At 38.9% G+C, this 25,216-nt stretch overlaps 2 protein-coding genes across 2 annotated transcripts; both read right to left on the reverse strand.

The window, feature by feature from the left end:
* Positions 1-1,252: 1,252 nt before the first annotated feature.
* Positions 1,253-14,972, reverse strand: LOC139727189 (retinol dehydrogenase 11-like). Its single transcript, XM_071638149.1, has 8 exons — positions 14,913-14,972; positions 12,459-12,717; positions 10,559-10,761; positions 9,592-9,763; positions 8,391-8,507; positions 2,870-3,034; positions 2,033-2,191; positions 1,253-1,401 (listed from the first exon to the last, which is right to left on the reverse strand). Exons 2-8 carry the CDS (start codon positions 12,697-12,699, stop codon positions 1,253-1,255), a joined length of 1,206 nt encoding a protein of 401 aa, XP_071494250.1. The 5' UTR covers positions 12,700-12,717; positions 14,913-14,972.
* Positions 14,973-20,019: 5,047 nt separating this feature from the next.
* On the reverse strand, positions 20,020-20,661 carry LOC139727190 (ras-related protein Rap-2a-like). The gene has a single exon (XM_071638150.1). The coding sequence runs from the start codon at positions 20,659-20,661 to the stop codon at positions 20,020-20,022; it is 642 nt and encodes a 213-aa protein (XP_071494251.1).
* Between the last annotated feature and the right edge of the window lie 4,555 nt (positions 20,662-25,216).

The raw sequence follows: 25,216 nt of genomic DNA on the forward strand, positions 1-25,216 counted from the left end.
TTTTGTTTTGTCTCGACAACATTTACACACCCAGTCAAGAGTCTGGGTACATTTTATCTCCATTCCTTTATGTTGTGTGTAATCACGCCGTCCTTTCTAGTAAGAGACATATATTACACAAAGCACGATACAAGAGACCCGACTGCACACTGAATCATTCATACACTTGAAATATCACTGACAAGCTTATCGCAAATAGTGTTATGATGCAATACCCTGTCAAATCCCTGGGTATTCAGAGAAAATTCCTCAGAAATGCTGATGTCTTTCATATCACCCACAGTCTTCCTGTTTATCATGAGAGTCCCAATTAAACCATGGAAAATGTAGGCCTACTGTGCAAAGGTTAAAGAGTAACATTAATTTCCTGAATCTAATCCGAGACTCTACATCAATTCATTATGAGTCTTTGTGAGGTTTGGTGTATGATGAAATGGATGACCAAAATACAAAGACACCACACTCAACTGACCTGTTTTTACACAAAAGGTAAGTTGCACTTTGCATGAAAATCTGCATATTTAATGTATACATCAATAAGCACACATACGTCTCAACAGAGCTCTTCCTTTGGTATAGCACACAAACCTTTAAAACAAAAATAGCCCTGATAATTTGCATATGGCAGTTGAGCACTTGTAGTCATATGTAAAGTTTTGTGTAAATCTGTCATGGGATTTTCAAGAAGAAGACTGCAAATTTAAACAGTTTATGCACATTGACACACGCTGGACAGTGAATAAATGCAAGAGCTCACTTGAGTCATTTGGCTCATGTAAATTAAAAAGACTTACTTTGGTTAATCCATTGCACTGTGGCACACAGTAAAAATGCTCAATTTCACAAGTATTTTTTGTTTTCTTTGTTTGATCAATTTTGGCGTATAAAAGCATAAATACTATATAATATTTTAAGCACTCTAAACGATAAAGCCTGGAATAAATTGTGCTTGCTTCTAGTGGTTACCTTCTTGCAGGTTACTTTTGTGTTATAAAGTTTCATTTGTTGTAGTTATCTTTATAACGGGATCATACTACATAGGCCCACTCATTAAACAACAGCAAAATAGACATCTCTAGACTTAATATATCACAAAGTCAGTACACTCTAGTAGAAATAGAAATGGTTTGGCTTAAAATGACAATGATGATCTTATCAAACAACTACCTGGGATGAAATGGAATGCATTCTTTTTTTCTCTCTGTCTAGATTCTGACTTGTCACAAGTTGGAGCTAACCTTTCAGAATGACCCTATGAAGCTTGGACTCCAAAAGTCTTGGCCTCTGGGCACTTGGTGAGGTCAGCGGAGACTTCCCACAACCTCTTCCCTACCTCCACCTCTCTGGATTCCTCAGAACTCAATATCTCGTTGAAGTCTGAGAAATGTCTGCCAGTCACGCCTGAGAGAACACATGCATGATACGGAACATGGAGAAAAAAAGATAAAATTACTTGTACCTCAAGTGCAAAACAAAACATATCCCTGCTAAATCTCATAATTTATACCTCTAGTACAAAATATTCTTGTCAAAGTACAGACTGTATGATACTGATGATGATGATGACAATTAGGTAGTAACTGAACACAACTACCACTATTACTATTACTATTACTATTACTATTACTATTACTACTACTATTACTATTACTATTACTATTACTATTACTATTACTATTACTATTACTATTACTATTACTATTACTATTACTATTACTATTACTGCTGTAAAGCAAGAAATTTTGGGAGCATGAAATTTTTATGAATTGGAGCTGACAGCCTTTTTTTGTGAATTGCCGCTGGCATTCAATGCAATAAACAAGACCTTTTGTATGCATTCTGATTTGGGGAATCTTGGTTCTCGTGAAATTTGCGAAATTAAAATGCCCATAAAAAATTCTGGTTTTGCTTTACTTCAACTGCTGCAGCTAATACCACCAACAACTTTAATCATCATTGATTATCAGTCTGCCCTTTCCTCCAGGCAGGTATTACCTAGTATATGTCACTGCTTCACATTCTCCTCTCTCACCTTTCCACTGTGGATTAGTTGCCACATCATACAGCAGTCCGCCCCCATGCTGCACCGTGCGAGTGACGCCAAACAACTTCAGCAAGGGGATGACAAAAGCTAGCTTTATCTTGGTGCCTAGTGTCTCGTTGCGGCCAATCCCAGTGGACGGAATAAAACCTAGGAATGAGTGAATAAAAAAATATATCTTGTGCTGATCTGTGAATGCAGAGCTTTTAAAGAGTTCTTCTCAACAACTGCTTGAGAACATCATATGCTCCCAAAAGTGAATTCTGTGCAACATTTACCAATGATTCATCATGTTGAGACATAATAGATCAATAGTCTCCCCTCGCCCTGCCTACCCCCAATTTTTTTCATACCATTCTTCTTCTTCTTTTTCTCATTTCGAATGTGGTCTACCTACTACAAACGCTGCTCTTCTGTGCATTTAATGTAACAACCTCCATTAATATACCATTTAAAATAATAAATAAATACTAGCATTAGTATACAGAGAAAGAGCACTGCCAAAGAGTTAGAATAGCTGACATATTCTTCAATATTTGTCTGTCAAAAGTAAAGTCAAACCGTGGTAATCTTTACAGTCTTCATGCCAAGAATGGGACACACAAGAAACTCCTCTATCTATGAATAAGCATCAACACAACACCTAGTTTAAGAAGTGGAAATAACTCTGGAATGGAGTAAGCCATCTCTTCTTAATGTTATCCAGTCATTTCTTTTCTCATACTTTTAAGAATTTAAGAATCCATTTAAGAATTTAGGGTACAAAATCAGAATCTCATAGCTTAATAATTCAAACAAAAATGACAATAGAATTAGAATACAGAATACCTGGGCAGATTGTGTTTGTGGTGATGTTGGTGCCTTCAAGCCTCCTTGAGAGTTCAACAGAGAAGGCACAATTTGCCAGCTTTGAGTTACGGTATGCCAGCTCGCCATCAAACGTGCCTGGTTTGTCCATCATCAAATTGTCAAAGTCCAGATGTGCTTTCTTTCCTGAAGAAATAGAGATAATAATTTGTTTTGCATGAGGCTTAATGATGCTTCACACAAATAAACAGCTCAGAAAAATATTGTATATACCATATATTTAGCGAGTCTAAATTTTCGCAAATCGGAACTTCCCGACGATTTCGCGAGTGGTTAAATTCAGGATCATGGAGTCCTGTGCCTAACAGAAAAATGTTTAGGCGTAAGTCACATTCATAGCGTGATTACAATTTCTGTGTGCCTTTCATTTCGCGAATAGCACCTATGACTCGCGAAATTTGTGAAAATAAAAGCCTCGCGAAATATTCGGTGTATACAGTACTGTCTCTAGCATTACAATGTATATCAAACATAGTATGACAATTATCAATCGAAAGAAACACAGAGAGAGCCACTGGAAATCAAAAGTGCCAAATGTGAGCATTAGTCTGAGAATGGCTTTATTTTTCTTTATACTTTGTTAATGTATTTGATTCACTTTTAAATATACTGATAGTATTCCAGATGTTATACATGCTCATGAATTAACCTCCCTAATCATCATGTATCTAAATAAGGTTTCATGAAATACAACTCAACAGAGGTCAACTCTTATCCAACCACTACGAGAAACCATGGCATACAGAGTGTCTACACACAATAAATTCTTCATTCAGGAACAAAGGCTGCTTTTGAAGGGGCTGTCCTAGCGTCTGAAAATGGACTGGTTCATTCCATCATATTGTCAGCCTGGAACCAGAAGGTCATTATCACAATTCGTTTTTGTTTGTTTGTTTGTTTGTTTTGTGTTTGTTTGTTGTTGTTGTGTTTTGGGTGTTTGTTTATTTTTTTTTTTTTTTGGGGGGGGGGGTATTGAGTCATTGGCATCATGTTGTAGAGCTTGATCTCCCCTAAATTATGGTGTCAATTTTATATCATTTTCATTTTTAGTAAAATGTTCACAATCACTTATTTACAAGGGCACTTCTTCACCTGATATTTGGAACAATACTTATAAATCTATCCACATTTGACTGAACAAACTCTCTATTTCATGAGAATAGATTGTTTCATTCTATTTGCATTCAAATCTTGGAACATGAAACCACCCTTCTGGTTCATGACCAGCAGAAGATATATGGGTCTATGTACATTGCTAGACAATTTTGATCTCACCTTTCTTAGGTTAGGGCTAAAGGTGCACACATCAGACATTGTTATCAATCTAACAGAGCAATCATCCCAGTAATCTTTGAGCGTACACACACTGAAAGGTCTGACTGCAACATCAATTTACATTCAGTACCTAGTCCCAGTGTGGGTCACCACAAGTAGCCTATGGGCAAACACGCTTATCCAGTCAGTCCGCAGCGCGAGCGAAAACGCAAGTATTTATTCAAGTCGTATTCACGGCTGAGCGGTGCTTGCATACGTAATGAGCAGATACATGGTCATGAATAAATCCGTGTAGAACGAGTATTTCTCGTCAGTTTTCGACACTTTTAGTTTCGACTGAAAGAGAAAACATAAGCAAATATGCTCATGATCAAAATAAACAGAAAAGAAGAATATAGAATATCAAAATCCCTCTCGAAGTTCGGTATTGTATTCAAAAATATTCCTTCACGTTTGACGCCAAAAAACTAACCTGAAATCTTTCATGCCCCTCTAAAATATGGTGAAGACTATGTCCGCTAAAGTATATAGTATCACAATAAGGACACGTTTTCCCATCTTCATTTCAATACGGGTCAGGAACTAGCAAAATTCAGAGACATGTCTAGCGTCGAGTTTAAAAAGATTATCCTCGCATTCGCACCGGAATTCCGGGTCTGTGATTGGTCGAAATCTGTCGCAAGACGCGGCGTGTCGCATTGCGTAGTATCCATTGGCTGCTGACTCAATGCTGTGAGTTTTAAATGTTAGGTTCCAGATTGTGATCGAATTTTCACTCTCTATACAAAACTCGAACTTTACACAGGAACCAATGATGTGTATGTGAGTGTGCACTTACAATGACCCTGAACAATGGACCTGGCTGCCACCTGTCCCGAGCTCTGCTGCAAGGCACATGAATGCTTAATCAATTATTCATGTGGATTGCCCCGAGCACTGCTAGTCTGAATTCTTGACACAGGGTGAAATGCATGCACATGAAAGAAGTAAGCACATGTTTCCATGTGCTTGCACACACCACATTTCAGAATGAACAAAGACTAGCTACGATAGTGGAATTCCTCATGAAACATTCCAATCCTGGCCATTGTCCACGACCATTGTCTGGGTATCAACAACACATTCCACGCGTGTTCATTCACTACCCCACTTCCAGTAAGAAAACATAATTTGCCTTGTTTTCAACAGGAAAATTCACAACCTTAAAAATGGTGCCCCTCTTCGTTTTTTAATTGATCATACTCGCTCAAGTTTCACGAGTGTGAAATCGAAGAAATTACGGAGATCTATTTTCAATACCAGTCAGGAACTAGCAAAACATCAAACTATGATCTAAAAGCTTCTTGAACATTGGCAAAATAATCGTTTACTTTGATGCTAAAATGGACTACTATATTGACATCAAAAATAGGGAAATTAGGTATCAAATTAATGAGCATAATCAGCTCTATAACTTAACTAACCATCCTGGGTCAAACAATGCACTGCGAAAGCTATGAAAGCTGTTGTGCGACCTCTGCAAAAACTCTCGCAAAGTATCGCGAAATCTCGTCAGTCTCAAGGGCACAAACTGCGTTAACGTGATTCTGAATAAAATTGTCGTTCGTGCCTCATTATCGCACACGCTGCGGACTGACTGTATCTGTTAAGATGACCAGCACTTGAACAAAGTCTTTTCCCACTGCTGTGCATGCTAACTAGGGCACTATGGGCAGAATTTATGCACCTCTATGCACCTCTGCTAGCCCAGTGAAAAAAAAATATGCACCGATAAAAACTAGTAAATTATGAGCAATTCAACTGCAGTGCACCACTGACTTGGATGCCTCTACTTTCTCACACAATGACAAGATGTAGGGCAGATAGCAGTCTAAAAACACATTGCCTCCTCCAACACCTTTCACAAGCAAGAAACATCAAAACATTTTGTCTGATGGAACTAGCTGTGTCCTTGTTTCTAAGAATATGCCATGTCTTCATCTCTCTCTCTCTCTCTCTCTCTCTCTCTCCATCTCTCTTCCAATATATGCTCCATTACACTGTATGACGGTAAGTCCCTCATTAGTGTTCAAAACTGTTCAATCCTTGTAATAAATGATGGACTGCTTGCTCAGTAAGCACTGACATTTAACATGGAAATTGCCAATATTTTAGATAGATTGGGAAGACCTGGTGGGTCATACAGCTTCTCTTGTAAAGGTCATGTGTTCCGACCTAGACATACAGGAAACCTGATGTGAATCCTATTTCTTATCATAGGATGGCCTAACTAGCTGTCCTTCATCAGACAGCAAGCTTTGAATTACAGAGAAACTTCAGGGAACAACCTAGGGAAGTAGTTTAAAGGTTTGCATGGTGAAGTAAATGAATTAAAGGACAAGTCCATCTTCATATACATAGGGATTGAGAGAATGCAGCAATAATAGTAGAACACATCAGTGAAAGTTTGAGGAAAATTGGACAATCCGTTCAAAAGTTACTAATATTTTAAGTATCTGCGCAGTCACTGCTGGAAGAGAAGACTACTACAGTGTATGATGTCACATGCGTACAACTATATAAGGAAAATAAAAAGAGAATTTCACAAAACTTTACTTTTTGAATAAAGTGCACAGTTCTTCGACTTGCTACTGACGTATGTAAAGGGTAATATCATTCCCCCTGCCTTCTGAAAGAGAGAAGTCGAGTGTTCTTTTGTTATGCGAGAAAAATGGAAATATGTTGAATTTTCTTTATTCTTTCTTTATATCGTTGTACTCATGTGACATCACAAGCTATAGTAGTCTTTTCATCCAGCCGTGACTGAGCAGAAACTTCAAAAATTCATAACTTTTTAACGGATTGTCTGATTCAAGCTCAAACTCTCACTGATGTGTTCTACTAATATTGCTGCATTAACTCAACCGACATATCTATGAAGGTGAACTTGTCCTTTAAGGAGAAAGGTTTGCGGTGACACCATGTGTATGTAGTCCTTAACCGGATTGTTGCTTGGCAGAAGACGAACCTACAAAGAGGAGAATTAAAGAGGGAAGCGACATACGGGTGTTGTAAGGAGGGTAAAAAGTGACGAGTGGGGGACAGTAATGGGCTGGAAGTTGAAGTTGCACTAGTGGAGACGGTAGAGAAAGGAACAGAGAGAGTGGTAAGGATGAATAGAGTGAGAATCAAGTAAGATGTTCGGACATCATTAAGAGGAGAAAAATGAGGGAGGAGTGAAGGTTGGAAAATCATGGGTATAGGAAAAAGTAGTGAAGATTCCTGAAACCAAAGAGAAGAACGAAGTCGGCGAACAAAGTGGACTATGGGATGCGGAATCAATGGAGAAAGGATGAATAATCCAGCGGAGGAAAGGTAAGTCAAGGAGAGATGAGACTATGATGAGAGAAGGGAGAGAGAGGGGGGGGGAGGGGAGAAAAACCAAGAGAAGAAGAAGAACAAGGAAAAAAAGAGGAATCAAAGTGTCGAAAGTTGAGGGAATGGGCTTGGGTGGATCCTAGAAATAAATGCTGCAGAGGAGAGAAAAATTGTGGGGAGGAAATTAATGACAGTTAAATCCTGACGAGGTTCCAGTGGGAGAAAGGCAAAATGACAGATTGAATAAAGTTAAAGTGTAGTCCTGAGGGGAGAAGGCAAGAAAAATAAACCTGTGAAGAAAACTGTAATTAATACGGTGGTCCTGAAAAGGACCGTTGGGTTGTATGGAAGCAAGAAATAAAAGAAGAAGAAGAAAAGATAAGTAGAGTAGAAACAGATGATAGTGTAGGAGAGAGAGGAAAGAGAATTGGAATACGGAGTAAAAAGTGCTAGTGAAGGTAGAGCAAGATGTCTAGTTATAAGAATAACTAGGAGAACCAAGGAACTTGAAGTTTCGGGCAGGTTAACTGTCCTTCGTCAGAAGTGAAGCGTGAAGTGAGAAGAGCAGGGCAATATATGGGGAATGCGGACCTAGATGGAAGTGGTTGGCTGAGGCGAGCTGAACGTCGGCTGTTGGCACGCGAGGTTGTGCGCAACACACAACCTCCCACACCAACAGCTGACCATAACCAGCAGGGGCAGCTGAATTGAAAGTGTGGTTACTGCATGAACATACAGGCCTGTGTCTGGTACTTCATTTCTACTTGAGTCTCCATAATGACAAAGAAAGCATCTTCTAAATCCATGCCTACTTTCAACGAAACACCTGGAGAGAGACTACTCTGCTTACCTCTCGTTCTATCTGGATCATGCAAGAGGGATGAGGTGGAAACAATCCTGGCCTCTCCATGGCAACGAGCCGTCTTCTTCAGGTCTTCCATGAGGAGGTTGGTCAACAGAAAGTGCCCTGTTCACATGCAAAAAATAATTCATCATCAACACTAAAGGTTTCTGTGTGGTCATGAATCATAACATTCCTGCATAATCAAAACTGCTATACAGGCAACTTGCCTACAATGAAAACTCTTTGGGGACCCCAAAAAAAAAAATTAAAAAGATAAAAAAATTCTACTTCCAAAAATTGATTGCAGATGGTTTGGATTAATGGAAGAAAAAAACACCTCAAGGAAATGCTTAGTGGAAGAGAACTCAACCCCACGTCAGCAACTTTCAATGTCTTCATTTTCCTTCTCTAATGAGAACTTAACCCAATTTCAGCAGATTTCAATCATACCATAATATGTAGGGCTTCCATAGTGCCACGCCTAAAGACAGGTCACATACATGTGCGTGTCTATCCAAGAAATATTATGACAGCATAGAGGTTGGCCAACATGCCAAAATAATTGCAGTATATGGCCATCATAATCTTTACAGCATGCTCACTCAGTCACTTGACAAACTACAAGGGGAAATCTGCAATAGACATGTCACTGACCATGATCTCAACTGCTTTTTCAGAAAAATAAAAAATGTCTTTTTAAAGAAAGCATAGAGTTCGTCGACCCAAGGGCTTTTTCACAAAACGTACTAAATTTAATGTGATCTACATCTTAAAGGGAACGTACAGTTTTGGTTGAGACCTAATTCGGGGTTTCTAACATTTTTAGGTGAGATAAAGAGAAACCTCTTATGAAATATGAAAGAGCATGTAATTCTATGAGGAATTCAACGTTTATTTGATGAAAACTGGTTTTGAAATGGCTGAGATATCCAAAAAAGAGCGATTCTAATAAAGTGTGGGACCCACACTTTATTACAATTGCTTTGTTTTACTTTGTTTTTGGATGTTTCAGTTATTCCAAACCCGATTTTCATCAAATAAACTTTGAATTCCTCCTAAAATGGTATGCTCTGTGCTATATCATTAGTGTTTTCTTGGTATCTCGCAAAAAGTTAAAAGTCCAATTCTCATCTCCACCAATACTGTACCATCCCTCTAATATGCAGCACACCTGCGCCACATGCTTAAAAAGAAATAGAATGCTTACCAAGATGATTGACACCAAATGTCATTTCAAACTTGTCCTCCGTTTCACTTCTCTGCTTGACAGAAAATCCTGTTGTAAGTCCGGCATTATTGCAGAGAATGTGGAGGGGTTTTCCAGTAGCATGGAATGCGTCTACAAACTCCCGGACTGAATGCAGTGAGCCAAGGTCAAGCTAGGAAGGGCAGGATACACAAAAACATATCCATCATCTCCTGCTTACTTCAGAGCGAGGCACATTTATAAGTACTTTTTTTTTTACTCTCACAAATTTCACAAGTTGACTTATATTCACAAAATTAAGGTTATAAATCACTGACATTTCTCCTGTAAAGAGATAAAACAGATAATACTTTCAATGCTTAATTATGTCAATGTGGTTATTGATTGTGAATTCAATCACTCTGAAAAATTACCTTACAAGCCCCAATCCACAAAAGTTTACACATGCAAATATTATGGTGTACACAATATTCAATGTATGTAATACAATGCATTCAATGATTATTTGGCTATGAATTCATCTTGCAATAAATGTTTCCTTACAAGATTTTGCTGGGCTCTTTCATAGCAGAACATATGAATGTGAATTTTATTGCTTACATTTTTTTAAATCTAACATCTGGCCAAATATCTCCTCAAAGTGACATACATTCCTTATTGATGTAAACCTTACCTTGTCTGATTATCTTACAGGCTTAAAAAACAAAACAAAATCATAATGGGCAGTCATTTTAAAGACCCTTAGACCCCACTTAACCCACTCAGGAATCTGCCCTTTTTTATCTTTAATCAAGACTAATCAAAGTCCACAAATCACAACAGGGTTTGATTGCTTAACTGAGGATAGCTTCTGAAACCTATGAAAATGAAGGACCTTCGTAACACAAATTAGGGTGCTTTACGAAGATTAGTAATAAGAAACCTTGGGCAAGATATCATATGGAAAATAAAAAATAAAATGGAATACCTTCATGAATGTGACCTTTCCATTGGGTACCTTCCGTCTGATTTCGGCAATAGCTGCAGTAGCCTTTTCCTCACTTCTGCATGCAATGATGGTGTCATAGCCATTCTTGGCAAACAATTCTGCTGCTATCAGACCGATCCCAGAGTTTGCCCCAGTGACGATAACAACTTTCTCTCCTTCAAATCCAGTCTGGGGTTCTTCCTCTGTATATGGGTTAGACGAGCAAATCTCCTCCACAAAATGCTGGCTTCAATAGAGTAAAACCCAACAAACGGCATGGCAGAAGTTTTATCTCATCAAAAGTACAGTAAGAATGTTGATGTGTGATATTTCTTCATTTTGTCTCCCTCTAAACATGAAATTTGTAGAATTGAAGACAAATCACACCTCAACCTTCACCCCTCTGCTTAACAATACTTGCTTTCAATAAGAATGTTATTAGACCATAGTAAGTGTCCTACTATGCTATACAAGCAAACTGAATGAGGTGATGAATTCTTCACCTTGCTTGTTTCCCACATACATACAAATGTTTACATTTCCTTGGGTTATTTTTTCTCTCTCTCCTTTTTTTTAAAAAACATACATGACAAATCAGAAAAGTGAGTTTCACCACAAGGCAAAAAAAAAGAGAAGTAAAAATTTAAACATTTGTGTTCTCATAGTACAGTGGGCCTTGTAAACAACCCAAGTATGCAATTTACATAAAGTGATGATACAATCTCACATTCCCCATGGCTAACAATTTCTGCTTGCTAGATATATCAGTATGAAATTCTAGAAATTCATAATTTGACCTTTCCTCACACTATTATCTTGTTTTGAGTACACGCTTTATCAAATCAAATCATCGTTGAAAACTTAAAACTTATCTGTTTACTCAATCCTAATTTTGTTGTTGTTGTTGTTGCTGTTGTTATATCATATGTATATAATGCTGTATCTTACCTCAATATTTGTTTTTCCGGATTAATGCGCTTAGAAACATTAATATTAAGCGCTTTATAGGTGTTATTCATTATCATTATCATTATCATTATACTCATATACTCTATTCTTATCATTTGAACATAGAGTGCAGTCTCCATTTGCCACTGTCAATTTTCTGAATAAATAACATTTACAGGCCACTCAAAATGGACACAGGTTCTTCAAAATTCTTTCATTTGTTCACCTTACCAGTATTTCTAGTCCCCCCCCCCCCCCCACTTTTTTTTTAAAGGTCCTGTTTACCTTTGGGAGCAGTAATTCAAAAAATGTTCAAGATATCACTTTTGATGCATATGTGTAGGTCAGTTGTATCACAAAACATCCTGCCATATAATTTTTTTTTTTGGCAATAAAACCGAAAATATAAGGAGATATCACTATTTTTCTCATTAAACCATATCTGAAGACAGTTTATAGTCTAGAAACATTTTTATTATAACTATTATTCACATTTTGTATGTTTAACAATACTTAACATCAATCATACTGGTTCAAATTTTTACACTGGTAGTTTCTATCCCTAACTCACATTTCAGAACTATTTTGAAGCACTAATGCTGGGTTTTTGTTTCCTCTGCAAATGGTAAATTATGCCTTTAAGGTAAGACCTTTCAGCAGAGAGCACAGTTTTTATTTCATCTTATCTTTGTGTAATGACATCATGATGCCAAGTCTATATTTACTTTATAAATTGTGAATGTAATTGTAATTGTTTGTTCAAATGTTAATATTGATTAATATATGTACACAGATGCACTTTTACCCTAGAGCGCATGTAATCAAGACATGAATGTCTGTCAGTTGAACATTTCTCAGAACTGACGATATTTATTGTGAAAACAGCTGGTGAATCATTGGAAGCAGCACAAGACTGCTTCATCAGCATTGAAGATTTGTTTTGACCTTTCACCTTTTGATTTGTTGGGACCTTGCTGTGTTTCTTCTGCCCCTGTAGGAGTAGAACCTGATACAGCAGTCTTATCTTCTGCTGTGCTGGAAGCTGGATCCTCCTCCTTCGCTTTTGTCACCTTAGTTTCCTCTGTTGCCTCTGGGCCAGGTCCAGCCGGGCTGGCGGCAGAGTTTTCATCCCTTGTGGTTGGTTCTTGGTCTGGCACTTCCAAGGAAGTGTTTGCTGGCTCAGCTGTAGACATCGTTGACTCCTATATTCCCTGCTGTGGCAGATGATAATTTGGCAGGCAGGTATGATTTGTCAACAAAAAATCATATTTCAAACCTTTAATAAGAGAAAAGCAAACTTGTTTTTCCTTATTTAATGTAAATCTCCGTCTTATGATCTCTTTCGATGTTCACATCTTATCTGTACATGGGAATTTACTTCTTAGCACACATTTTTTTAATGTGTATTTGTTTTCAATTTGTTGCAAATTCTGTTTCATTTCCTTTCAAGCCTTACCTCATAATAGACTGAAAACTGGCACAGCACAATCATAAGTAAAAGAAATCATACTCAAATCTTCGTGCAGAAACATGCTTGATATATTGGTCTCGCCATGATGTCAAGGTGTGGCTTTATTAGTACCTGCAGTCCATCTGAGGTTCCCAAGGGCATTGCTCAGTGTTTTCTTTTCCCACTACAAATTGTATTGAGATAATGACACTGTACAAACAAACACATGTGAGTAGCTCTTATAATACACACAACACGTAAAATACTTAGAATCTAAATACAATCCATAAAGTTATGAATTCTTTAGTGTTTCTTCTAATGATTATGCATATAAATCGGACATGGTGCCTCTCTGCATAGTGTCCTTGCACAATACCCAACTTTCATCTCCCCATCATGCCTGACACATTGTTTGTTTATACATTTCCATCTGAGAAGATGGCTGATGGATAGTAGTAGCCCATATTCAGCTGCAATAGCTGGTCTTCCATGGGGTCCAGATGGATCAAGGCGGGGGCACTTCAGAAGGAAACACCCTGCTCTTTGCGATGAATGAATGAAGTGGGATCTTTTACGTGCATGAGTTGCGACTCTCTACCATTCACACACAGGATCTCCATTTTATGTCCTATCCGAGGGACAGTGTTTTTGCCTACAACGCTTGTACTTACTAGAGGGGATAGTATGATTATGTAAACAACATCATTGCTCAGGAGACTCAGGAATCAAGCCCAAGTCTTTTGGATCATGAGGCAGACATGCTACCGACTGAGCTAACTCATGAACTCATTGCCCTCATCCTAATACATATGTACCTAAACCCATTTCTTGGTAAGCTTCACAGAAAAAATGTATGCCGATAAGGACCAACCAACAATGTTAAAATACGTTGTCCAAAATTACACTGTCACCAGTAGTAGACACCTGTGTACAGCAACACAGTTGATCATGTTGATGATGTCATCAGTGTACATGCACCACTCATGAACACATTCTGGCATTTCTGCATAGAACTGTCCTCTAAAATAAGAAGGAAATCCTACATGATACGTAGGCCTACAAGTAACATTCAACAAATCCTCATGTGGATACGCCCCCATGCCCCAAATGTGCACATTAAAGGGTGCGTACAGTTCTGGTTGAGGCAAGGATTTAGCTTTTGACGTTATGCGAGATATTCAGAAACCACTCTCTGAGATGTCAAAGAGCATGCAATTCTGTAAGGGGTATCAAAAGTTTAGTTGATTAAAATCAGTTTTAAAATGGCTGAGATATCCAAAAACATGGTGAAACAAAGAGATCCTAATAAAAGGCGTGGCCCGTCACCTTTTATAATTATCACTTTTTTGGATATCTGAGCCATTTGAAAACCAATTTTCATCAAATATCACATAAATGTTGAATCCTTGTTTGGTGGGGCCGCATTCACGAGTACTGTGGAAGAATAAGCCCCACCGCGTGACTGTCGTACTATCTACCGATGAACGCCACAAGGTGGGGCTGAATTCACGAGTATGAACAGGCGAGCTCGAGCTGCCGTAGTATTAGTACGGACACGCAGTGGTGGGACTTATTTCACGAGTATGCCTGCTCTTTCATATTTCATAAGAGGTTTCTCATGATCTCACTTACTGACTTAGGAATGTTCAATACATGATGCGAATCCCCACCTCAACCAGTACTGTACAGTCCCTTTAAATACACACAAGGTGGGAGGCAGTGGGGGGGGGGGGGGGGGGGGGGGAGGCAAGAACTCGAGATCCTGCGAGAGAGATTCTACAAATCATCCACCATCCATCAACACTGACATTGCATCATTATTGTTGCATTGCCATTGCCAGCTGATTGCATCTAATCTGCTACACCCACCCTGGCCCTGGCACCCACGAGAATTAAGGACCTAACAATACATTTCATGATTTGTTACGAGCGAACTGTACGTCTCCCTCATCTCACCTTCTCACCAGACAGAGCTGATCTATCGTCCGTTTTGCAAGCCACGAGACTGAATTCACACTTCTTCATACAACTTGCAAATTCCCGGATACATTTCGTAGATGGTCAGTCCTCGATCCTCCGAACTAGAACACGATTTTTAGTACATAGTCTATAATACAGTGGTCAGCACTTCACACGCATGCCTTTCAATATTGTTCAGCTGTGGGCAAGTTGCTTACATAATGACCTCGCGCTCTGGCGGGCAATGTTTACATTGCAATAGTCTTTTCTCAAGTCGTTGCAGCACTAAAAGTCAGAGGCGGAGCAGTAACTCCCACCAAATAAAAATATCTGAGAAAAAATAATGCATTATATCATTTTGCCCCCCTCCCCGAAATTTTCTAGATGAGATATTTTTTTTTCTTTTTCGTAGAAAACTGTTCCTCTTTCACCCAAAGTGTGCACCACGCAGGCTTGCTGAATTTCATTTCTGAAAATGCAATTGATCTCCCTATAGGGAGGGGGGGGGGGGGATACCTAATGATCCTCCCACACCTAAATCCCCCGGATATTATCCCGAATATTTCTCTAAAAGTGTGTGCAGCTGATCTCACTTCAATTCCAACTATCAAAATTAAAAAACAAGTTAAGTTCCCTCATGGATGGGATATCGTCTTTCAAATTATATAATACCCTTATTATAGGCCCCTGCCCGGTTCCTATATCCATAATAGATTTAGTACTCTTTTTTGAATGACAATTTCCCAAATATTCCATCATAAGTTGTGTATACAAGATATTTTCATTTCAATTTATGACATGCAAAAGCTCCCTCGTATAAGAGGGGTTGGGGATATCTCTTTCCCATCTTCCCCTCTCTCACGATTGAAAAATGACCTATGCAAACTGAGATGCTCTGGGTCAAAGCAGCACCTTGTCAGAGTTAACGACTTATCGTGACTAATGTTAGTAAAACTTTGTGACATTGCAGTCATGGCCAGCTTGTGGTTCTGTAATGAAACAAAACTGATCAAGTTTGAAAAGTAGAAACACAATTCTGTAATGGGCATGACGCCATCAAGGTGTGGCAATCATATGAAATAAATCACTCTGGAGCAGTCCTAATGCTCACAACACAAACTGCCAGACATAGGACTCATACCGTACCAAACTCATGAAGCTTTGTATATCTTATCAAAGAAGAGAATATTTTGGTCCATATGCATTTTGCGTTAATTGTATTCATTGTGAGAGCTGACAGTCCTTTTATGACGTCCATGTTGTGATCGTATTAGCATTTGTGTGTGTGTGTGTGTGTGTGTGTGTGTGTGTGTGTATGTGTGGTTTTATTCTGATGACAGATGTGTCATTTTAAAAAAAAGAATGACTCGTGCAAGATAATGTGTAGTTTTACAGAAATATCGCATCAAGGGTCAAGGGAGCCTTCATCAAGTTTGCTGTCGTTTTTGAAGACTAAAAAAATAATTTCTGGAAGACTCTTCCTTTCCCTGGTCGGTGTATCCCGAGTAGTAGTATCCGATCATTTTTGTTGTTTACTCCCATTTTAATGCAATGTACACAACGATGTTTTCCGTATCACTGTCTTGTGGCTTGTGTCTTGTTTTTGTTTTTGAGTGGTATGTTGTTGTTGTGTATGAGTATATTCATACGTGCGTGTATATGTGCGTGTATATTCATATAAATGCAGTTTTTACTCATCTTTCAGTCTCAATTTTTATCTATCAGCGCACTAACCACATACAGTATTTGATTTCTCTTTCTCGATCTCCTTCTCTATACTTCTCTTCACACACACACACACACACACACACGCACACACGCACACACACACACACACACACACGTGCCCACACGCTTTACAACTCACGTCCTCTTCCCTCTCCTTCCCCCCCCCCCTCTCTCTCTCTCTCTCGCGTGCACTATTTTCTGTCTTTTAAATGTGTAACATACTGTATTATACTGAATACTTAATGTATAAGCATATTTAACAGGGTACAACACGTTTAGCTAGGAACGCACATTATATAGAATATAGATCGCTATCGTGTCACGTTTTAAATCGACGATTACCTCATTAGTTTACCAACTAATTAGATTTCGGCTGAAAGTTATAAGACCAACGGTGCGTTCTGACGTTCGATATGACGACAACGTTATCCTTGGCTCTTTCATTTCTTTTTTTTTAAATGATAGAGCACAAAATCTATTTATTTCTATATAGAAGTAGTTACCGAGTAAAACTCTGTCATAGGTATCAGATTTTTATAGCATGCAGTAGGGTAATCAGCGTATATTATGTTCAGCAACATCGACGCCGACATTTCCATATTGTATTGCATCACCAATGTATATTTTTTCCTGTTTTTCTATGCTGGGTTCTCTCTTTGTCTTAACATGTCCAATAAAGATATTTAGAATAAGAAATATGAGGGGGTTGAAAATGGACCAACAGTCAAGCTGTTTCATTGCTGTTTGGAGTCGTTTCTTCTTCAGGTTGTCAAGAAAGCATTTCTGTGGAGAGACTGCAGAGTAATGCATAGTACGGACCGCCGTCTTACTATAGGGTCATTTTCTTCATGTCACAGCAAATTTTATTTCATTTAAAAGTCCTTTCAAATTTGAACAAGAATTGGTTTTATTCTATACATGACCGCTTGATGGAGAGCCGTAGGCCCTATAGTATTGTTGGCCTGATAAGGATTCAGCTTTTAACTTTTGTGATATACTAAGAAACCACTATATAAAATGTTAAAGGGCATATACAATAACTCTAAAAGGTATTCAAAGTTTATTTAATGAAAATTGGTTTTGAAATGTCTGAGATATAAAAAGACAAAGTAAAATAAAGCGATCCTAATAAAAAGTTGGTTCCCGCTTTTATTAGAATCGCTTTGTTTTTTATTCTCAGCCATTTCAAAACCAATCATATGCTCTTTCATGTTTCACAAGAGGTTTCTCGTACCTATCTGTCTATTGAAGAAAAAAAAATAACAAAAAAGTTGGAAACCTGAAGCCCCATCTCATCCGAAACTATACCAACCATTAGCATTAAATGTTAATGCTTTATGAGCAAACCGTGGGACCTACAGTCTGGAAACAAATAAATCAATAATTGTGATTTGCATGTATAGTTTGTCCTTTGGTGAAAACGGGTAGAAGAGATTAATATGCAAATAATACAACAATAACGGTTTATTTCGTTATCTTACAAGGCAATTCAATGCTGCTAGCCGGCCTCTCGGGCAGCGCTTTGGTTTAGTTATATTAATCATCAGTTCCTATCATATAAACTTTACAAGTGTAATAAAAGTGAGCGAACTTTCACAGATTAAAATGTTGTCAGATGATACCACACACAGATAATGATAATTATACCGGCCGACACGTTGTATACAAGACCAAGGTTGAACAGTCTTTGGAGGTTTTTAGTATTCATTCGGTTTCCGTAATTTTCACGTGACAGGTGATAATCATTAAAAATTTGGTATGGTATGGTAGATGGTATGGTATGGTATGGTATGGTATGGTATGGTTTATTATATAAAAATGTTCTCGCATAATACCACAATACAAATTTGATTAAAAAAATTATTTAAAATTTTCAAATTATTCATCACTATTAAAAAGATAACTATATCATTTACAACATTACTCATTATAAAATATATTACATTCACTACATTCAACACACTGTACGTGACGAATAAACATAAACTGAATAAAAGGGACCCATGCAGATACTTCCTTTCCTCACACTCTATTCACATCTTCCCTCTCAACCCTCTCTCACAAACACACGTACTTACACGCACGCGCAAACACAGGTACACTCATATTATAAACACATACACACAAAATCATCTCTTCATGACTCACACACACACAAACACATAAACACATACAGACACGTACAAATTCTCATTCTCTCACCACACGGCGTTACTGATTATAAATATAACTGTACATTCGTCACGCTTAAACTGCGTTTTTGATCACATAATGTTTACAAACAGTCAAATGCACAATGTAGTGAGCGTTTACAAATATTGATAGGAGTATAACAACAGGAAATATAAATACTGTATCATAAGATAATCTGATGTGGTGTGATAATCATAAAATATGCCTGATGAATATAATGTACTCTCGCTCATATACTCTCATAATCTCCGGGAATTAAAAACGGGATCAAATAAACAAATTTAAACTATCAACAGGTACTAACGTATAAAAAGAAGCAAAAAATGGGTGCGCTGACCTGTTGAAGGGTTTTGTGTTTTCCAAGTAAACTGATATTCATACAGGATACTACTGAGCAAAAAAAAAAAATAGATAAATAAAATGAAATAAAAAATAAGGCTGCCGGGGGAAGTGAAAAGAGAGAAAAGAAGACATTACCAATAAAAATGAATACATATATTGTAAAATTACGAAAGTAGTTATGTATTAGTCATTCTCAACATAACAAAAATAACAGAAATTAAACATTTAAAACTACGTTATATCTCTTCCTGCTTTAAATCAAGTTTTGCCATCCTTCCTGTCTCACAGTCGGGTCATCTCACATTTTTCTTCTTTCATGAGTTTTTAGAAGTAGTCCTATAAATACCAAATTAATGTTTAGACCCCAACTGCCATTGACAATGTTTACATCACTAATTATGGCATGTTCCTCAAATGACAATGCGCAAAGATGTTGTCCTGCAGAACGGAGGGAAATCTCAATCAAAGTGTTTTGCCCCGTGATATGCTATCTTTCAATATCATGAATAATAAAATGACAATAATGACAGAAGCATTTTCCAAACTCAGAAACTGGGACTTTTGTCGTTCTAATTCCATTAAACGACTCTGCATACGAAGTTAATGATGTCAAAACAAAAATCGAGTTATTTACAACTTTTTTTAGAATAACACTTTACTACAGCTTCTGCCATCAACAACAACTTCGGAGGTGTTTTCCTGATCATTCATAAAGTAAGAATCAATCCATAGCGCATAGTGTCAGTCACATCCTCCATAATAATAGATGCTCTAAACATTGGCTCTAAGCTGCACAAGGTCCTAGTCCATAAGCGTCAAGAGGACTGGTGATCTCATCAGTCTACAAGTGTTCCTCTCTCTGTCCAGAGAAGACTTTGCCAAGAGTGCGTCGAAGTCCTTCGGTCACACGCCAAGTCATTCTGCCCTGTCTGTCACCGGAGTGATGTAGCAACAGAGACTCATCGTCTTCGAGATCATCCAGTTTGAGGCTCAACAGTTGCAGGACTTTTTCGAGTACATCCTTGACGCCCTTTCCAGTTTTGGCCGAGCAATCTTTCTGAAAGGTGTTCCACTGAGAAAACATTAACTCTGCTTCAGGTTGCCCAATCTTTCGCTCCTCGAGGTCCATCTTATTGGCGATGACAAGTATCGGCACATTGTGTCCTCGCTGCTCGGTGATTTCCGCGCAGATCTTCAGAGCGAGTTGATAGGAACCTAGGAAATCAGGTGAGTAGACAACCACAAAAAGATCGCAGCTCCTCGCCACTAGATTTCTCATGCCATACGAATTCTGTTTCCCAGAAGAGTCCAGGATGTGCATTTTAATGGTAGCCCCATCATGCTCCACCGTGTGTTGATGTACATTTGCATTCGTCGGACTGTAACTCTTATTGAATGTCTTGTCCATCAGACCGTCGATGACTGACGACTTCCCGACCCGCGCCGATCCGAGGAATACGACACGTTTTTCCAGAGACGGCATAATCGGCTGTCGTCGTTGCATGTTTGATATAGCGAATCGCTGTCTTTACTAGCTATGGTGTGAGGCGACTTTAAATACGTTAGGGCTAGCCAATGCCAAAATACAGTGTGAAAAGTTTTGTTGTGGCATCATCTTTTTAACTGCATGCCGCAGTGTGAAGTCATATAATGCTTGAGCCGACTTCAGCGTAACTTTCATTTTCCTGGCGTCGTAGGCCTGCATCTTCACCTGGCAGCCCAAAGGGGTTGGGGGTTAAAAACCCTCCGCCCCCCCCCCCTACGTATATATCCACAACTGGGTTATAATACCTAAAAAGAGACAAAGAGTGAGAATGATTGTTGAGAAATGTGATACGAAAGCAGTGACGTATGTATATTAATATGGTTCTGCGTTGATCAGCGGGATGCCACGTATGACTTGCTTATTATTCTCATCAAGCATGTTCGATATATGGATGCAGCATAAACGTATCTTGTTGTTGCCACTGATTATGACGTCATGGCTGCTACCTAATTGCTCATGTAGAGATCTGCTTCCTCTCTCCCCTTACAATGTGCCTTATACTCTTGATGTTAAATATAATCATTATTGATAAACAGGGAATTGGAACGGTCAAGCCAGTGATGTTGTAGGGATTCAAGACGTCAAATGGAATTTCCATGAAAACATCAATGAATGTGGGGATGCTCCGGGAAAGTGGATAAGACTCCGGACTCCTAGTCGGAGCACTCGAGTTTGATTCCCACCCATTGCTTACGTCCTTTGAACAAGATGTTTTTACTCACCATACACCACCCGACCCAGGTGTGTAAATGGGTACCTGACAACGCTAGACGAGGGTAATAGCGGCTGGGCCCTCTGGTAGAGCAGTGGCAACACTGAAGAGGGTACCCTAGATATAAAGAAGACATTGTCGTTGTTGTTGTCATTATTATTGTTATTATTATTATTATTATTGTTATTATCATCATTATCATCATCATTATTACCGTTCTTATTATTCTTATTCTCATTATTATTCTAATTATAATAATAATAGTTATTATTATTATTATTATTATTATCATCATCATCATCATCATCATTATCATCATAACCATTCTTATTATTATCATCGTCTCTATCGTCACAAGATATCTCTTGGAGATCAATATCACGTCAAGTTCCATCCTGGAACATTAGACTTCTAGTTCTTTCCTTAGGATTCGCGCCGTCCCCAGCAATGCTGCTTTTTGGAACGTTTGCACTTGATCGGGCACACCCACATCGTCCAAGTGCCGTCGCAGCTGCTGTGGCGTTGTTCCGAGTACTCCAACCGTTGGAGTACTCGGAACAACGCCACAGCAGCTGCGACGGCACTTGGACGATGTGGGTGTGGAGTCCAACGACAATAGGGATCACCTTCGTTTTCATATTCCGCAGGCGGCGAAGTTCTCTGGCAAGGTCCTGGTACTTTTCTATCTTTTCCTTCTCCTTTTCGGCTATTCTGCTGTCTCCCGGTACCGCGACATCGACGATCGTGCACATCTCTGTTGAGCCCTTTCTACGAGGATGATATCCGGAAGCTGAATACACCTGAAGTCATGACACACGGTCATGTGTGATGCTATGTGCTCTACACCCCACTCAAGATCGGATCGATTTCAAAATTATGAATACCACGTGATGGGGGACAGTCCTTGCTCTTTTTGTTCTACAATAGTTTTACATTATGTAAAAGATTAGCAGGTATTTTATACCACTTCGTCTGTGTATCGGAAATAACAGTACATACAGCTTCTCCGATTTGCATATTATATCACTAAACGCACGGGCCGTGTGAGCCAGAAGTTTGTTACTATAGTACACTCATTTTGTTTTGTTTTGGTGTGTTGTTTTTCATTTTCGGATAAACGAACCCTATTTCATTATCGGATCAACGAACATTCGGAATAATGAGCCTCATTTCATTTTAGGAGTAACGGACCTTCAGAATAACGAACTTTTGTATAGCACCACAAAATGGTCGGATTAACCTTATTATTACTATTCGGACGAACACCTCGGTATAATGCATGGGTGCACGTCACGAGATGAACACCCATATGAGTCATACAGCCCACGAATCATACAGCCCATTGGTTCGACACTAACTATAAGCTAACAAGGCCCACGAGACCGACAAAATAAGCCCCGTGTTGTATCTGTCGAACTCGTGGGCTGTTTTTACCTATAGTGTCGAACTCATGCGCTTTATTTGCATAGTGTCGAACTCATGGGCTGTATGACTCGTGAGCTGTATGACTCATGGACCTGTTTTCAATGTCGAACTCGTGGGCTGTATGACTCGTGGGTGTCGGTCTATATGAGTGAGATGACCCCGTAGTGCTTTGTTCCGGAATACATTGGAATAACGAACCCTCGGAATGACGAACCTGATTTCATTTTCGGATTAACGCAGCTTTGGGATTCGAACATCTCCCTCTCATCACTTACACGCACACACGCACACACGCACACACGCACACACGCACACACGCACACACACACACACACACACACACACCGTATCCGGGCAAATTACCCTTAAATATATGGTTAGTGATGAGGTTAGAGCAAAGATTAGGGTTAGGTTTAGTGTAGAGTTCGGGTTATCAGGATTAGGATTAGGTTCAGGATTAGAAGTAGGGTTAGGGTCAGAGGAAGGGTCTGGGGTAATTGCCCAAGGTGTAATTGCCCGATAAGACACCCCCCCCCCCCCCCCCCACACACACACACAGGTCACAGGTTATACATTATTTTATTGATGACGACGATACTCGTAGGCCCTATATCCGTGCATTTGTTTTCATTATAGACTATCTCGACTCTGTAGCCCCCTATCTCCTAAGGCTATTCTCCCATCTTCTTCTTCTTCTTCTTCTTGTTCTCCTTCTTTTACTTCTTCTTCTTCTTCTTCTTCTTCTTCTTCTTCTTCCTTTTCTTCCTAATTCTTCTACTTCTTTTCGGTGATACTCTATAGTGACCACAATCAACTTGCTCAAGATCATCCTGTTACTATCGGGTCGGGAGGTCTATATGTATAAGTTGCATATAAAGTAATGTTTAGGGCGACAAGGATCTTAAAGTATAGGCCTATAGAAGCAGAAATAAACAGACAAATTGATGAATAATGAATATAAAATACACGAACAGCATAAAGAAGTGGGTGTTTTAAAGTACGAAACACACTCCGGGGCCAGAGGCCTGTTGCACAAATCTATGTCAATTGGGTTGGCTTCGACCGCCTCTTGAAGTAAACTATTATTATGGAGATGTAGCGCCTTGGGTAAATGCCGATCTTCTAATGTGAACTAAGCGCATACTCTCTAAAAAAATCGAGTGGAAATCTTGACTCTTGAAGGAGTGAATAACAAAAAAGAGTGAGTTTCGAGTGAAATCGGAATGAATCTTGAGTGAAAATTTTCATTTTCACTAATTTTGGAGTGACCTCAGGGATCACTCGAAGATTTGGGAGTGATCCCTGAGGTCACTCCGAAATTAGTGAAAATGAACATTTTCACTCAAAATTCACTCCAATTACACTCGAAACTCCCTCTTTTCTGTTATTCACCCCTCACTCTTCCTTTTTAGAGAGTAAGTTTTGTTATTATCCTCCGTCATTGGTATACATGTATGTCCGCCGTCATGGGTATTGGTATTGAAAGAAAGCAGATGCAAAGGAGATAAGACATATAAAGATTTGCTCAGGTAATCTAGTGCCTTACTGAATATCTGAGGTTTTTTGTATGTGTGTGCGTGTGTTTGGTTGTTGTTTTTTTTCCTCGAGGTAATATCATAATTCATAGTAAACAAAAACTGTTTCAGTGTATGGTTTCCAGAAACTGTCGACATCACTATTATCTATAAGGTCCTGCAACAAATGGATTTATAATGATGATTTACCATCCGTTTTCTGATATCAAGCTTCCCCTGTATGCAGTTATAATCCCGACCCTTCAAACACAAGTTTAGACAGAGCATTAGAACAGTAGAAAAGAATAGTAGAAAAGAAAGAGAAGGAAAACGAAAAGAAGAACTGCGACCAGTATTCAGTATATCATCAAAGAGGAAAATATTGCTCGTCATAATCGTCATCCGTAAGATATGTTCTGTCTCTCTCTGTGTTTGCTGCCCTCAATGTTCTTTCTAGACATCGCAACCACCGATCCGCGATCCGAGCGCTAGCGAGCTAGCTAAGTGCAAGTGGTAGATGCTGCGGGAAGCGTGTTTTTTTTAGACGGCACAGATTGGGGAAACTAAAAATCTATCGGGGACCCTATCCCTAAACCTAACCCTAATCCTAATCCTAACCCTAACCATCAAACCCTAACCCTAACCCTAACCCTAACCATAACCATAACCAAAAACCCTAACCCAACGTTTTTCCCATAGGTTTAACCAAGGAGGTACTAACAGTTAGGCAAGCTACCTCCTTGGTTTAACACGCGCCATGCCCCAATCTGTGCCGTCTTAAAAAAACGCCTGCGGGAAGATCGCTCTTCGCGGCACTTCTCGTTCATAATGTGTACATATC

The sequence above is a fragment of the Diadema antillarum genome, unplaced genomic scaffold, assembly GCF_040938485.1.
Source record: "Diadema antillarum isolate AM-2024a unplaced genomic scaffold, OU_Dant_1.0 seq00000122_RagTag, whole genome shotgun sequence".
NCBI classification, from domain to species: Eukaryota; Metazoa; Echinodermata; class Echinoidea; order Diadematoida; family Diadematidae; genus Diadema; species Diadema antillarum.